The 12,388-nt window shown below is 46.8% G+C and overlaps 1 protein-coding gene across 4 annotated transcripts in view; it reads right to left on the bottom strand.

Annotated features, from left to right (window-relative positions):
* Positions 1-5,188, bottom strand: part of EPHA4 (EPH receptor A4) — a 179,331-nt gene extending 174,143 nt beyond the window's left edge. For 3 of the 4 annotated variants that reach the window (XM_078389213.1, XM_078389215.1, XM_078389214.1), the window contains exons 1-2: positions 4,985-5,188; positions 1,401-1,468 (exon numbers count right to left, since the gene is read on the bottom strand). In XM_078389213.1, coding sequence (XP_078245339.1) covers positions 1,401-1,468; positions 4,985-5,075 — 159 coding nt within the window. In that variant the 5' untranslated portion in view covers positions 5,076-5,188. The remainder of the gene's footprint in view (positions 1-1,400; positions 1,469-4,984) is intronic. The other variant, XM_078389216.1, reaches the window with a different exon arrangement.
* Between the last annotated feature and the right edge of the window lie 7,200 nt (positions 5,189-12,388).

Genomic DNA, 12,388 nt, shown 5'->3' with positions numbered 1-12,388 from the left:
TTATGCTTATTAAATATCTGGTAATGTTTTAAGACTTCAGTTTGTAATTACTTCGACTTAGTTAGGCATCCATTGTTTGCCTTTAAACACGGTAAGAAGAGCCTCCATTTAATTTTAAAGGGATTTGCAAGTATTTGAATGCAACTGCAAACACCATGTGCAGGGATAATATTCTCACCACCACCACCACCACCACCACCACCTCCAAAGAAATTATTCTTAATATCCTACGTGTGTGGCAGTGAAAACAGGTCTATGTTTTCCTTAATTAATAAAATTCCTGATCCTGTGACATGCTGAGTACTTTTGGTTACCCAAAAACATATGATACAAATTATGGTCTACTCAGCAGTTGCTCAGCACCACCACTGTGGACTGGCTGCATGCTATTTATCTATCAATCCTTTGCTAAATTAGAAGTGAAGGTCTGCACAGAGCTGGCTAAGTTACGATCTCTTTCTCTCCCACTATCCAAATCTGCAACTGCGTTAAACATTCCCCATTCACCAGTGGATTAGATGGAGCTCTTGCTCTGCTTCCGCTTGTAGAATTTGCTGCCACCTCCCAAAAGCAGACATTTTGATAGATGTTTTTAAAAAGGAAACTTGTGAACTAGAATATCGACTTGGACAGCATCTGTTTTTCATTCACTGAGAAGATAAATCTATTAAAGACTGTTGCTTCACTTCTCTGGGACAGTTTTAGGTATGAAGAAACCCGCCCCTCTGTCTGAGAACCGGATAGCATTTATATTAGCTGTGACAGTACTCCAATAGTAAAGTGGATTTTTACCAGTTGTAAGTATGGTCACTTCCAGTGTGAAATGGTAAATAACTGTATCATCTATGCTTAAACCAGACACTTGGCATTTCAATGTAGTATCCATGTATGGAAATAAATAGTAATAAAGACATTTGAAAATACATTAAGTTTCAATTATCATTAAATGACCACTATACATTTTCTCTTGTATCTCAATTTTAAAACACACAGCTAGAGGTGCAATCTGAGGCACATCTACCTTGGCAGCAATCCACATTGGTAGATCTTATTTTTATATAAACAAGCACAGGACTGAACTCAAGAAAACCTCTCTTACTATAAAGTAAATATCATCAAATTATATAGGATTTCTCCTGAAGGAACACATTTAGGATTAGCATGTAAACATGTCTTCTTTGAGCAATATTCAGAAGGTGCCCTTCCTTTGTAATTCTTTCATGGAGAAGCTAGCTATGCGAAGCTTAAGGTTTCGGCAAACAAATGTAATTCACATCACAGACCATGAAAAAAATCTGACCTTTTCTCCCTAATCCATAACCACCAAGCCATTAGGATTCTCCAGAAATGGCTAATCATTGCCTTTTACTCTCGCAATCAGAGGAAGATTGAGAACTTACCCCTCCTTCCAATGGGCTTGCTATCCACCCAAGCTCACCCTGGACCGATCTGGAATCCAGCAAGGTAACTGTGAAAATAAGAGGGGCAGGAGGAAACATCAACACATAAATATTAAGTTCCACTTAACTCATTTATGCAACTATGAGAAGATCCAACTCAACATTTAAATGAAATGTTTTTCTTCCACAGCTATGCCAATGTATAATTACAAAACCAAAGAAAAACCTCATTCACTTTGTCAAGTTGATCCAGATAAATGCACAATCCTATGCACATTCAGAAAGACTTCAGTCTGAAAAAAATGACTGATCTGAACCAAAATGAAAAGGATTTCTGTTGTATGCTTAAGTGCAAATTACTCACTTAAGTCACCTAAGTTAGCTGCACATGACTTATTTAAATACAGCAGACTCTGATATGAATAGAGGCCAGCAGCACGCCTGGTCACACATCTGATTAACCTTTGCAGCTCACCTATCAAGCAAACTAGTTTCAGTATCCTCACATTGCAAATAATGACGGAGTTATATTGCTAAGATGTGAGCACTAGAGCCCAGGGGACACCTAGTGATTCTTGGTGGCTAAATCCATATTTGAACTCATAACTTCTTCGCTCATTCTTAACTACAGAATAGATGCTTCAAAGGCAGTTCCAGTTGCTCTGACACTTGTATCCAAACTGAAGAAAGAAATGTAGAGACAAAAGTACTGTAGTACTACTAATCAGCAATTCTTTCATTCAGTCCCAAACCGTGCTGTACTGGCTGCACAATCCTGTTAAATCAGAAGTAAATCCTACTGTGCTCAAAAGGATGTATTTCCAGACCAAGTGTACACAGAGGCAGGCAGTACAGAGCCTTTTTTGAGTTCTAGCGGGCTAGCTCACGAAACAGTATGTTTTAGGTTTGTGACATTTGAGGAACAAAGTGAAGAAAAGGCCCAAGGGACAGGTGACCATAAAACCATCAAGGCCAGGTTTTAACACTGAGATTCTTTGGTAGTTGAATGACAAGTTAAGGACATTTATTACAAAACAAATGGAATTATTTCCACCTTTTGGGACTTCGCTTCAGGAAACAGACGTCTTTTAGAAATATGCTGGTAAATTTCAGAAGCAAGTGCAGTATAAAGCTTGGCACAGTTTCCTTCTAACAGGTGTATCAATGCCACCCGAAGTATCAGGCCCGGAACCTTCTGGTTCTTCAATGACATTCACACACACTCACACTGACACACTGACTCACTGACTCACTCACTCACTCACTCACACACACACACATACACAAAAGGAAAGAAAGAAAAACCAAAACCCCACTAGGTCAATTTTAATTTCTCTCTCACCTAAGAGAGTTAACTGTGAGGGACTGAGTGTTTGGAAACAGTTTCAGAGGGGAGCCAACTGGAAGGGAAACAACCGGGTGAGAGACCACAAGGCAAACAGCTTCTCTAGCGGCCCAGTGTCACATTCGCTGTGCTCCTGAAAAACGACAAGGAGTAAGAGCGGGTGGTGTTCTAAGAGTGAAAAATGGCTCCCCTGGTGCAGATTTGACTTAAAAGATGCTCAGACGGATTCAGTGAAATCTCAGCAGCTCAATTTTTCTTCCCGAGGGTGGGTTTGCAAGCCTATGAAACCACAGGTTCAAAATGAATCAAAAATAAGGGGGCTTCAAGTCTAACAAATAAGTGGAGTGGAAGAGATTTCCTATGCACTTTGGTGGCTTCAGAACAGGGAGATTCCAGTCCATGAAGATAATCTTCACTTCTCTTTTTAAAAAATGTTTTCCCTCTGCATTTCAGAAGATCAAGAACTACCAAATATGACAGGTTTTAAATTTTACTTTTTGTTTTTCAACGAGGACCAGCCTCCCTCGTGGCCCCCCTTCTCCACTCAACCAGCTCCACTTCTGCGCCAGAGAGGGCAGTACCCAAGTCCTATACAGAGACCATTAAAGGGGCGCGGGGGGGGGGGGAGGCTCAACTGCTGCTGATAAAGAGCTTCATGGAAAGCAAAGGTGGGGAGGGCAGTGCGGTGAACGAGGGAAACAAAATGGGCTGCAGGAGTAAGCCAGGTCGCTCTCAACCAGGGGCGAATCAACCTGCGATGGAACTCCTTTGCTGCTCTGCGTGGTCAAGTTCAGGCCGCTCGCTGGCTCCATTTTGGGTTCCACAGCCAGGTGATCTTCTGATACCACGACCAGGTGGCCCTAACCTCTTCTCTGGGCTAAATCAGGAACAGCAGGCTCCCTCCCCGTTTCAAGAAAACAGTCTTTCTTCGACATGCGCCCCCCCCGCCCTCCAGACCTTTAGAGGGTTGTAGGGAGACGAGGGGGAGCGGGGGCGCCACCGTGCGCGCGGGCTTACACTTACACACATACACACACACACACACACACACACACACACGCTTTCATGTCAAGTCAAGCTACTTCGGGAGCGTTGAAGGGCCACCTCCACGCGTGTTCGTCAAGCAAGGCCGTCCCTTGAGCCACGCGTGTGAGTGCTCGCGTGTGTGAGAGTGTGTGTATATGCGCGCGCCCGCGCGCCACCCGATTATGCAACATCTGGCTTCCAAATATCAAGGCCGTCCGTCTTCCTTTCGTTCTGTCACACCGTCTCGGAAAGACGAAGGTCGCGCTCTGGTTTTTTTTTTTTTTTATTTCCCCCTTTTTTATTTTATTTTATTTTTTGTGCGCGTTTTCAAAAGAGCCCCGTCCATCTTCGCCAAGCAGGTGATGAAGTGGGGGGGGGGGGAATGTGGATGTACGTGAGAAATTAAGAAGGACCGCCTCCAACTTTAGGACTCCGGTTGTTGTTTTTCCCCCAAAAAAGAAATAAGGTGGGTTCGATCCGGACGAGAACATGGACCGATATCCAAGGAGAGAAAGAGAGAGAAGGCTCCCTCTGGTCCCACCGGCGAAGCGGGACTTTTTCCTTCCGAAGCGATCCAGTCCGGCGGCTGCGAGGCGTCTGGGCTGGCCGTGGAAATCCAGGTCAAGCTCCCACGCGGTTTTGCGAAGGGCCACGTCTGCGGCAAACTCCGCTCCGGCAAGGAGAGGCGAAGCGAAGCAAGCCCGGCCAGCCGTGCCCGCTGCCCCGGACCCTCCGGCTCCGCACGTTACTCGCCAACCCGGGGAATGAAGGGGAGCCGCGGGCAGGACACGGGCGAGGAGGGCGAGGAGAGACGGGGAGCTGCTCGGAAAGGGTCCCCCCCCCGCCCCACGGCTCCCTCTCGGCCGCCCGCCTAACTTTACCTAGCATCGCCCACCGTCCTGCCTCGGAGGCGGCTGGGGGGAACTTTGTTTTTCGGTCCTGCCCGCCCAAGTTGCCCGCCCGCTGGGAGCTTCTGGGCCCCGCGGGAGCGCCTCCCGCCAAGCCGTGCGCCCCGTCCGCTTGCTTTGCGAGCCCACCGCCGAAGAGACAGAAGGAGGGGGAAGGCAAGGGCAGCACGGCCCCCCACCCCACCCCACCCCGAAGAAAACCCCATCCGGCACCAAGTGGGCAAGAGAAGAAGGAAGGGCGAGCTTCGAATCGGCCCGGGATCGATCCCCCCCTCCCCCTCGTCGCCCCCCCTCCCTCCGCTCACCTTCATTGGCGGGATAGATCCGGGAGCCGGTGACCCCCTCGCAGATCCCAAAGAGAAGCGAAAAGACGGCGAAAGAGACAATCCCAGCCATGGTTTTTTGGTGCCAGCGCAGCTCTAGCCTCCTCTATCCCAGTGGAATAAATGCTTACATTGAGAGTGCAGCAGGCTGTAGACATTGCCAAGGGGGCGGGGAGCGGCCGTGACGTCCCGCCGTCCATCAACGGCCCTCCGCCACTCGCAAGGGGCCTTTGCCGGCAAGCCCCTCCCCCTCCCGCCCCCCCATGTTCTCCCCCCCCAAGCACCGCCCCTCGCGGCTTGCTCGAGACCGCCTCCTCCTCCTCAAATCCATCACCTCGGCCCCTCAGTCTTCCCAGAACGGGTCAAATATAGAATAATTATTTTTTTTATAAAAACTGGGAGGCAGTGAAAAGGCGACGGACGGGATCGCTCGTTTTCTCTTCCTTCTTCCCCGAAAAGGTGACCTCGTCGTCTTCCATGGGACGAGCGTTCGCCTGCGAGGTGGCCACTTGTGCGCCGCTCCTTTTTAATTAATCATCGCCCTACCACCACCCCTCCCCTCCCCCACCCACCCACCACCTCAGGGGCCGAGATGCCGCCTCAAGACGCCGAATTTCCGGGGCTTTGAAACCAGCGCGAACGAGCCCTCGAATCGGATGCCCCGGGAAGGAAGCAATTAGCGAGGGTGACTTTGAGGCGAGGAAATTAGCGAGACACCCCACCCCCCACCCCGAGAAAAGAAGGAAGAAAGAAAAGCAGCGCTCTTTATTTGGGGATTTCTCTCTTTATTTGAGTCATATATCTGGCGTAGGACGAAGACGACGGGAATCATGTCGCGAGCGTCGCCTGACGAGAACGGAGTCACTCCGGATTGAAGTCGCTGCCCGTTTTCTAGGGAAAAGCTTTTCCATTAAAAAAGAAAATATGTTCCGTCTTATACGGGGCGGCGGCGGGTGGGGGGGGTAGAGGGGGGCCTTACAGCCCGCCTCATCGCCCACCGGGGGTTTGGGAAAAAAGCGGCATCGACGCCCTTGGCGTTTGGAAACCGCCGCTCGTCGTCCCGTGTCTCTGAACCGTTCGGGGTTCCCGTTCGTGGAGACGCGGGCATCAGGTGGAGAAAAACGGGCGGTTCCCCCCCCGTAAGGTCTGTCTGCTGGCCAAGCCGGCAGTTACTAAAAGTCCTAAAAATCGACACATCGATCAAAGTATGGGGGAGCAGCTAGGCGAGACACCCAAGAAATGGGGAGTTTGGAAGGCAAGTGACTGGGGATGATGGGAAATGAGAACCCAAGCGGTCCCCTTGCGAAGCCGCCTCGCGCCTCTTTGTCTCCGGGAACAGTTCTAGGCATATAAATGGCAAATACAAGCACACGCGTACGCGCGCACACACGCACACATTTGTTTTAAACTACACAGGATGGTGATCTTCTCGCGTTGCTGGCTAAATCCAAAAATCCGGGTAGAGAGGATTCCTCCAAGAGATCCCCGCCGTCTGGTACGCCGGAGGTCAAGGGACCAATCCTGCCGTCAGCCCGACCCATTCGGGCTCTTTCGCACTTTGAAAACCTATAATCGGAGCACAAACGGGCCCCTCCGTCCCGGGCGGTCTCCTCTCCGGGCTCCCCGGGAGCCGATCGCCGGCAAAAAAAGTCCGCTAAGCCGGAAAGGAGGCGGACAAGCCACCCGGCCGCTTGCGAATCGCCTCGCCTTCGGCTTGCTTCGCTTCGAAGCTTTCTCTTCCGCGCCTCCCTCCTGCTCCGCGCCTGAAAGCAGGACAGGCGAAAGGGACGAGAAGGAGCATCATCTCCGCGCCTCTCATTCACGCCGCAGGCACGGAGCGAGCGCGCCCTGCCAAGGTAAACCAACAGCGCCACCTCGTGGCGTGCCGCTGAGCGCAGGGGACGCTGACAAAGACGTCAAGGTGACAAGGCGCCGCTCTTCCAAGAGGCTTGCGCCCAAGCCTCTTCTTACCCATCACCCGCCCGCCGTCGTCGCCGCTCTTTTGCCGGTCACCTGGATTCGAAAGGCTGCGTGCATGAAACCTTTTGACAAGCGCATCCCCGTATATGGGTTTCTTTGTTTGCTTTTTGGGGTCTTCCGTGCCCTTAGAGATTAAAACAAGGCGTGCCCTGAGAGGTTAGGAACCAACCGGTTTCCCATCACAAGCTCTTGCTGGCGTACAGTGGCCTACTTTGCTAATTACTTCATGGCCGCAATCCTGTACACTCCCAAGCTGTTGTGGATGTGGTTAGCCCAAGTGGCTTTTGTCTTTATCCCTTCCCAGAACACAAAATGGGGAGAGGCGAGCTTATAAGGAATTAAAATGGAATGTCCTCACAGTGTGCTTTATTTAATACCACTAAGCAACTTTTGTGGAAGCACAATCATTTCCTTCCTTCCTTCCTTCCTTCCTTCCTTCCTTCCTTCCTTCCTTCCTTCCTTCCTTCCTTCCTTCCTTCCTTCCTTCCTTCCTTCCTTCCTTCCTTCCTTCCTTCCTTCCTTGCTCGCTCGCTCGCTCGCTCGCTCGCTTGCTCCCAGGGAAGCAGATGCATGAAAACGTCCTTTGTAGCCCCTGAGCTCCTGTGGGTTTGCCATGCCCTATGAAGCCTAGCTAATGGTAGGAGATAACAGGACATCCATGTAACCATGTCCAAGTTGCAAGTTGCCTGCCTGATTACAGCCATCAGCCAAAATCCAGACACCTGGTGCAATAGAATAGGCCCATGAAATCAGTGGAACTTATGGAGGAGTTGATAAATTCTGATTGATCCAATGGGCCAATTCTAATGTGACCTACTACATGAAGCAACAGGATTTTGGCCAATAAGAGCTACATGGTTTGACTTGCAGTAAGGTCCTTCATAAATTTGTCTTGCTATGTTCTGGAAATTCGATGACAGACCAGTGTCCACTGTGACAATGCTGTTTTGTGCATCTGTGATCAGTACATTATATTAGCCCTATGTGCACATTTGCTTGTTTGCTGTTTGAGACAGAAGTGGGGTGGGAACATAGGCACACAACTAGCCCTGCTCTCTCTGTATAGCTCCTGTAATTGTGAACCGATCTTACTAGGGTTTTTCCAATCATGTTGGCTCTGTAGCAAAGCCCTTGGATGCTTTTATGTTCAATGCATGACAGTGCGGTGTGCTTCTGGATGCATATGGTTGTTGGTGCAGACCTAGTCCACTAAACCCTAAGGTCAACACACACAGAGACACTTTTCTTTTTCTTCTGGAAGAGAGACTGCAGACAACGCAGTGAATCCAACAGTGACAGAACTTCAACTGGTTACTTTTTGGAGTAAAAGAATTATTCAGCGAACATGTGCCATGCTGGCCGGGGGGGGGGGGCATGAGCACTGTAGTCAAGAGATTAGCTTTTTCCAAGTTTGGATGAAATGAACACTTGGCAAGTGGAGAGTTTAAAAGTTAATAGGAGGAAAAACAGACCTTTGTTGCTTAGCTTCCTCCCCTCCCCCCCCCGTGTCCTCCAACTCAATCGTCCCCCAGGTAATTTCCCCTGGGCCATCATGCCCCTGGAAGTTGGTCACACTGCCCCCTTTGAAACTGCCAACCCTGCCAGAATCATCAGTGGCAGTGAAAAAAAGGAAAACAACAGAAGGGGATTGCCCAGAAGGTCCAGAGGGTGGGGAATGTCCGGAGAGGGTGAGGAGCAAGGAGGAAAATCAGGATCTGATGGATCCAGAAGGGAGGAGATTGGTTATAAAAAGGGAAGGCATAAAGTGGTAAAGGAGAGGACTGATACAGCTGGTCAAGAAAGAGAGGGAGAGGGAGGGAGGATAGGAAAAAGGGGAAAACAGGCTGGACACACTGGAGTGACCTCAGTTGGAGTCGCCCAAGGAAGTTCTATGAGCATTGAGCTTTATTTTTTACACGAAACACTATTGATTGAAGGAGGTGCATGCAGTTGCATAAACACTTATTTACAGAATTGGGTTTTTTTTTAAAAAAAAAGTCTATCAGCAAGAAATGTGTGGGGGAAAATCATCATCTCAAGGACGGGTTTAATTAATGGATTGCATCATTTAGTTATGATTTTATGTTTAAAGGTAATACTGGGTTTGATCGTGAATAATCCTCAGCATACTTAGTTGTTGATCACTTGCATAACAATTACTTTTCCCTACACTGAGATGTGGGCTGGAGTGTTAGATTGCTAACATGGGGAACATTTTGTAACTGAAGCAAGATCCAATTAATTTTGATGATTCGGATGATTTGCATGCTAGCGAATAAGGATTTTTGCATTGTCACTTTGACACTACTGACCTAGTAACAATCTAACAAAACGTAATTTCACTTTTTTCCTTTCTCTTCATTATTGCCTTCAAAGTACACAGATTGTATGATTTTCAAATATCACAAAACCAGAACAAAAACACTGTGTTAATTATTTTAATAGACATAAATAGTGGATTTAATTTTAAAAGATCATAAGATCTTTTAAACATATTAAAAGATGTGGGGGATACTGATGGAGTGATGAAGAGCTCCCCCCCCCGCCTTGTTGCTCTTGGCATGTAAGTTATTCTCTAGATGTTCTTTGAAAGCATCCTTGAGAAGCTTAATTTTATTCCTCAGCTCCAAAGGGCCTTTCTACCTCCTTTCAGAATGCACATGATTGCACCAAATAGTAGGTATTTTCCAAACAGCTCTAAAGCTCCTTACTAGCTTTTTCTTCCAACTCAAAATTGCTCAGATGAAAAACAAATGTAAAACAAAGAAGTGAGATTGCTTCTGAAGGACACTAGGCTCAATCAATGGATATCTCTGGTCCTCATTTTTATGGCAAATACTGTATGCAAATGAAATTGTTATTTTCTCAGCTGACTAGAGATTCACCCATAGCATGAAGGATGCTCTAGTCTAGTACAACCTGGCTTTCCCTTTTTAAAGGAAACTACCCCAATTACTAAGCATGCATTTGGAAACTCTCTATTTTTTAAGTGTACACATCTTAGTTACACAATGAAATGTGAGTTTCCATGCCCCTCCCTTCCTTCCTTCCTTCCTTCCTTCCTTCCTTCCTTCCTTCCTTCCTTCCTTCCTTCCTTCCTTCCTTCCTCTTACAGCAGAAAAATAATCCATAAAGCTGAGTGGCTGTAGAAAGTTTCGTATAAGGGCACATACAGCAGCTTCTTTGACTGGCTGTGGAATGAAAACAAAATTGAATTATGTAGCTTAACCTTCAAGGATTGATCATGCTTTCCCGCATGTACATCTCATGCTTTAGGAAAAAAGAGAGTCAGAGAAGACTCAAAAATTCACAGTTTTATCAGCCCAAGATGAAATGTGCTTAATGAAATATCTGGCTCTTCTAAGGAAAAAAAACTGGGGCAGGGGGAAATCTATCAGCTGACGTTCTTTGCGTGCAACGGAGTAGAGGAAAAGGTATGGTCTATGCACCTATGAGCATATCCAGTGAATACATCTCTGCTTCCTGTTTTCTGAAGTAGAAGTATACTCCCCTATTGCAATGCTGTATATGTCTACTCAGAGGTAAGCTATATAGAGTTTCATGGTATTTATGAGTAGGACTGCAGGCTCGGTCCCTGACTGGTAGGCTGAGGATGTCTTCCAATTTATATTAAAGGCTGGCCAAAATCCTATCGAGTTATGATGCATGTGTAACACAGTTGGCACAAACCTCTGTGGCAACTTGCCGATAGTTTAAAAAGTGAGTGTAGACGTTTGCTGTTGTGTGCCAACTCAGGGCACACAACAACAAATGCCTATGCCAACTTCTTAACCTGTGGCAATTTGCTGCTCAGATTGATGCCAACTGTGTTCCACTGGTGGCTGTAACTATTTGGATTTTGGCCAAGGTTTTTATTGATTTTTTTAAAGCTAAAAGATGAATTGATTTGGCTCAGCAGGAAGATATTTATATGTGTATTGCATTTGTGCAGCAATGTTGCACCCAGAAGAGAAGAAGGGAGTGAAGGGGAAGGCTTGTGAATGGAAAGATGTTCTCTGGAACAAAGCAAGAGAGTAGAGCAGCACCATTGCTGGAAGTCACTTAATAGGCTACAAGCTGGAGTTTGCCCTCACACAGCCCTTTGTGGATGCATAGAAGAACAGGTAACTTCACACCTGTGTCAATATACTCTGTGCCCCTGAACATGTACCATAGAAGACTTCATATTAGCTGCCCCAAATACTCTTGATGTTGCCCACTGTTGGGCAAAGATTATTTGACAACTTCATTAATTGTACTGTGATGCTTCTAACAAAGAAGAAAGAACCAGCATCATGAGTTTTCTTGTTCTGCAAGCCTTGGCATCAGTGACAAATTCCCCACATGTCATGTATGCTGTAGTTAATGGTGCATGGGGAACAAGGCTAAATGCCTAACACATCAGTAGGGGAAGAGCGCTCCAAAATGGTAATAGGCTGCTTGTTTACTGTAAAATGAGCTTGCCTCAAACTGCACATTAGGTCACTTTTGTTCTATAATTGGTCATTAGAAGATAAGGACATATTATTTCTCAGATATATTGCCTTGGAAGATAAGGACATATTATTTCTCAGATATATTGCCTTGCAAGATTGTCATACCTGGAAGAAAAACAGTGTAAACATTGTAGCATTTGTTTTAATGTGTGTTCTGACTGTAGTGGAAATGACAACACTGATCTTGGCTTTACACTGCTCTATTACCCGATTAACTGCATTTTACCAAGATTCCCTTATACCCATTCCATAATCAGACAATCCAGACAGAGTTTTGATGGTGATATATTGCAAGTAAGGTGATTAATAATGATAATGGTGTCCTGCCAATTCTAACATATGGCAATCTTTTCCAGGGCTTTCTAGTCAGTGAATGCTCAAAAGTGGTTTACCATTTGTTTTTGTTTTTTCTGGAAGCACCTTGGGACTGTACAGTTTGCCCAAGGCTACACAGGCTGGCTCTTCTGGTTCACAGAATGGGGAAATGGTCTCACAGCCTCTGGCTCTATAACCAGATACCTAACTCATTGTGATGAGAGCACTTGAGAAGGCAATGTAGAATACAAACGATAAGGATTATGATGACTGCATTGTAGGATATTGTTGTTGATAACATCCATATAGAATTTCCAGGTCTCAGGGTTGTGGCTTAGTTTTGCTTCCTGAGCTCTACAGGCTTGGGGACAAATCTCAGGGTGAGCAGGGCTGGGTGATAAAGTGTAATTTTCTTGTGCAAAATGGCTTTAATGGCTTGGCATCCATCTTCTCCCCATTCTCAGTAGGTGCCAGGGCTATCTAGCCCACCATGAAGGTGTCTGTATGTGTGTGGCACACAAAACATTTGTTTAGGAGGTAGTGCAGGAGAACAACATTGTCTTGTTTTGTCATGCATGCAGACATATAAATGTAA

Source organism: Pogona vitticeps, chromosome 3 (genome assembly GCF_051106095.1).
Source record: "Pogona vitticeps strain Pit_001003342236 chromosome 3, PviZW2.1, whole genome shotgun sequence".
Taxonomy (NCBI): domain Eukaryota; kingdom Metazoa; phylum Chordata; class Lepidosauria; order Squamata; family Agamidae; genus Pogona; species Pogona vitticeps.
The sequence above is the reverse complement of the archived record's forward strand: the minus strand, read 5'-3'. Positions and strand labels throughout refer to the sequence as shown.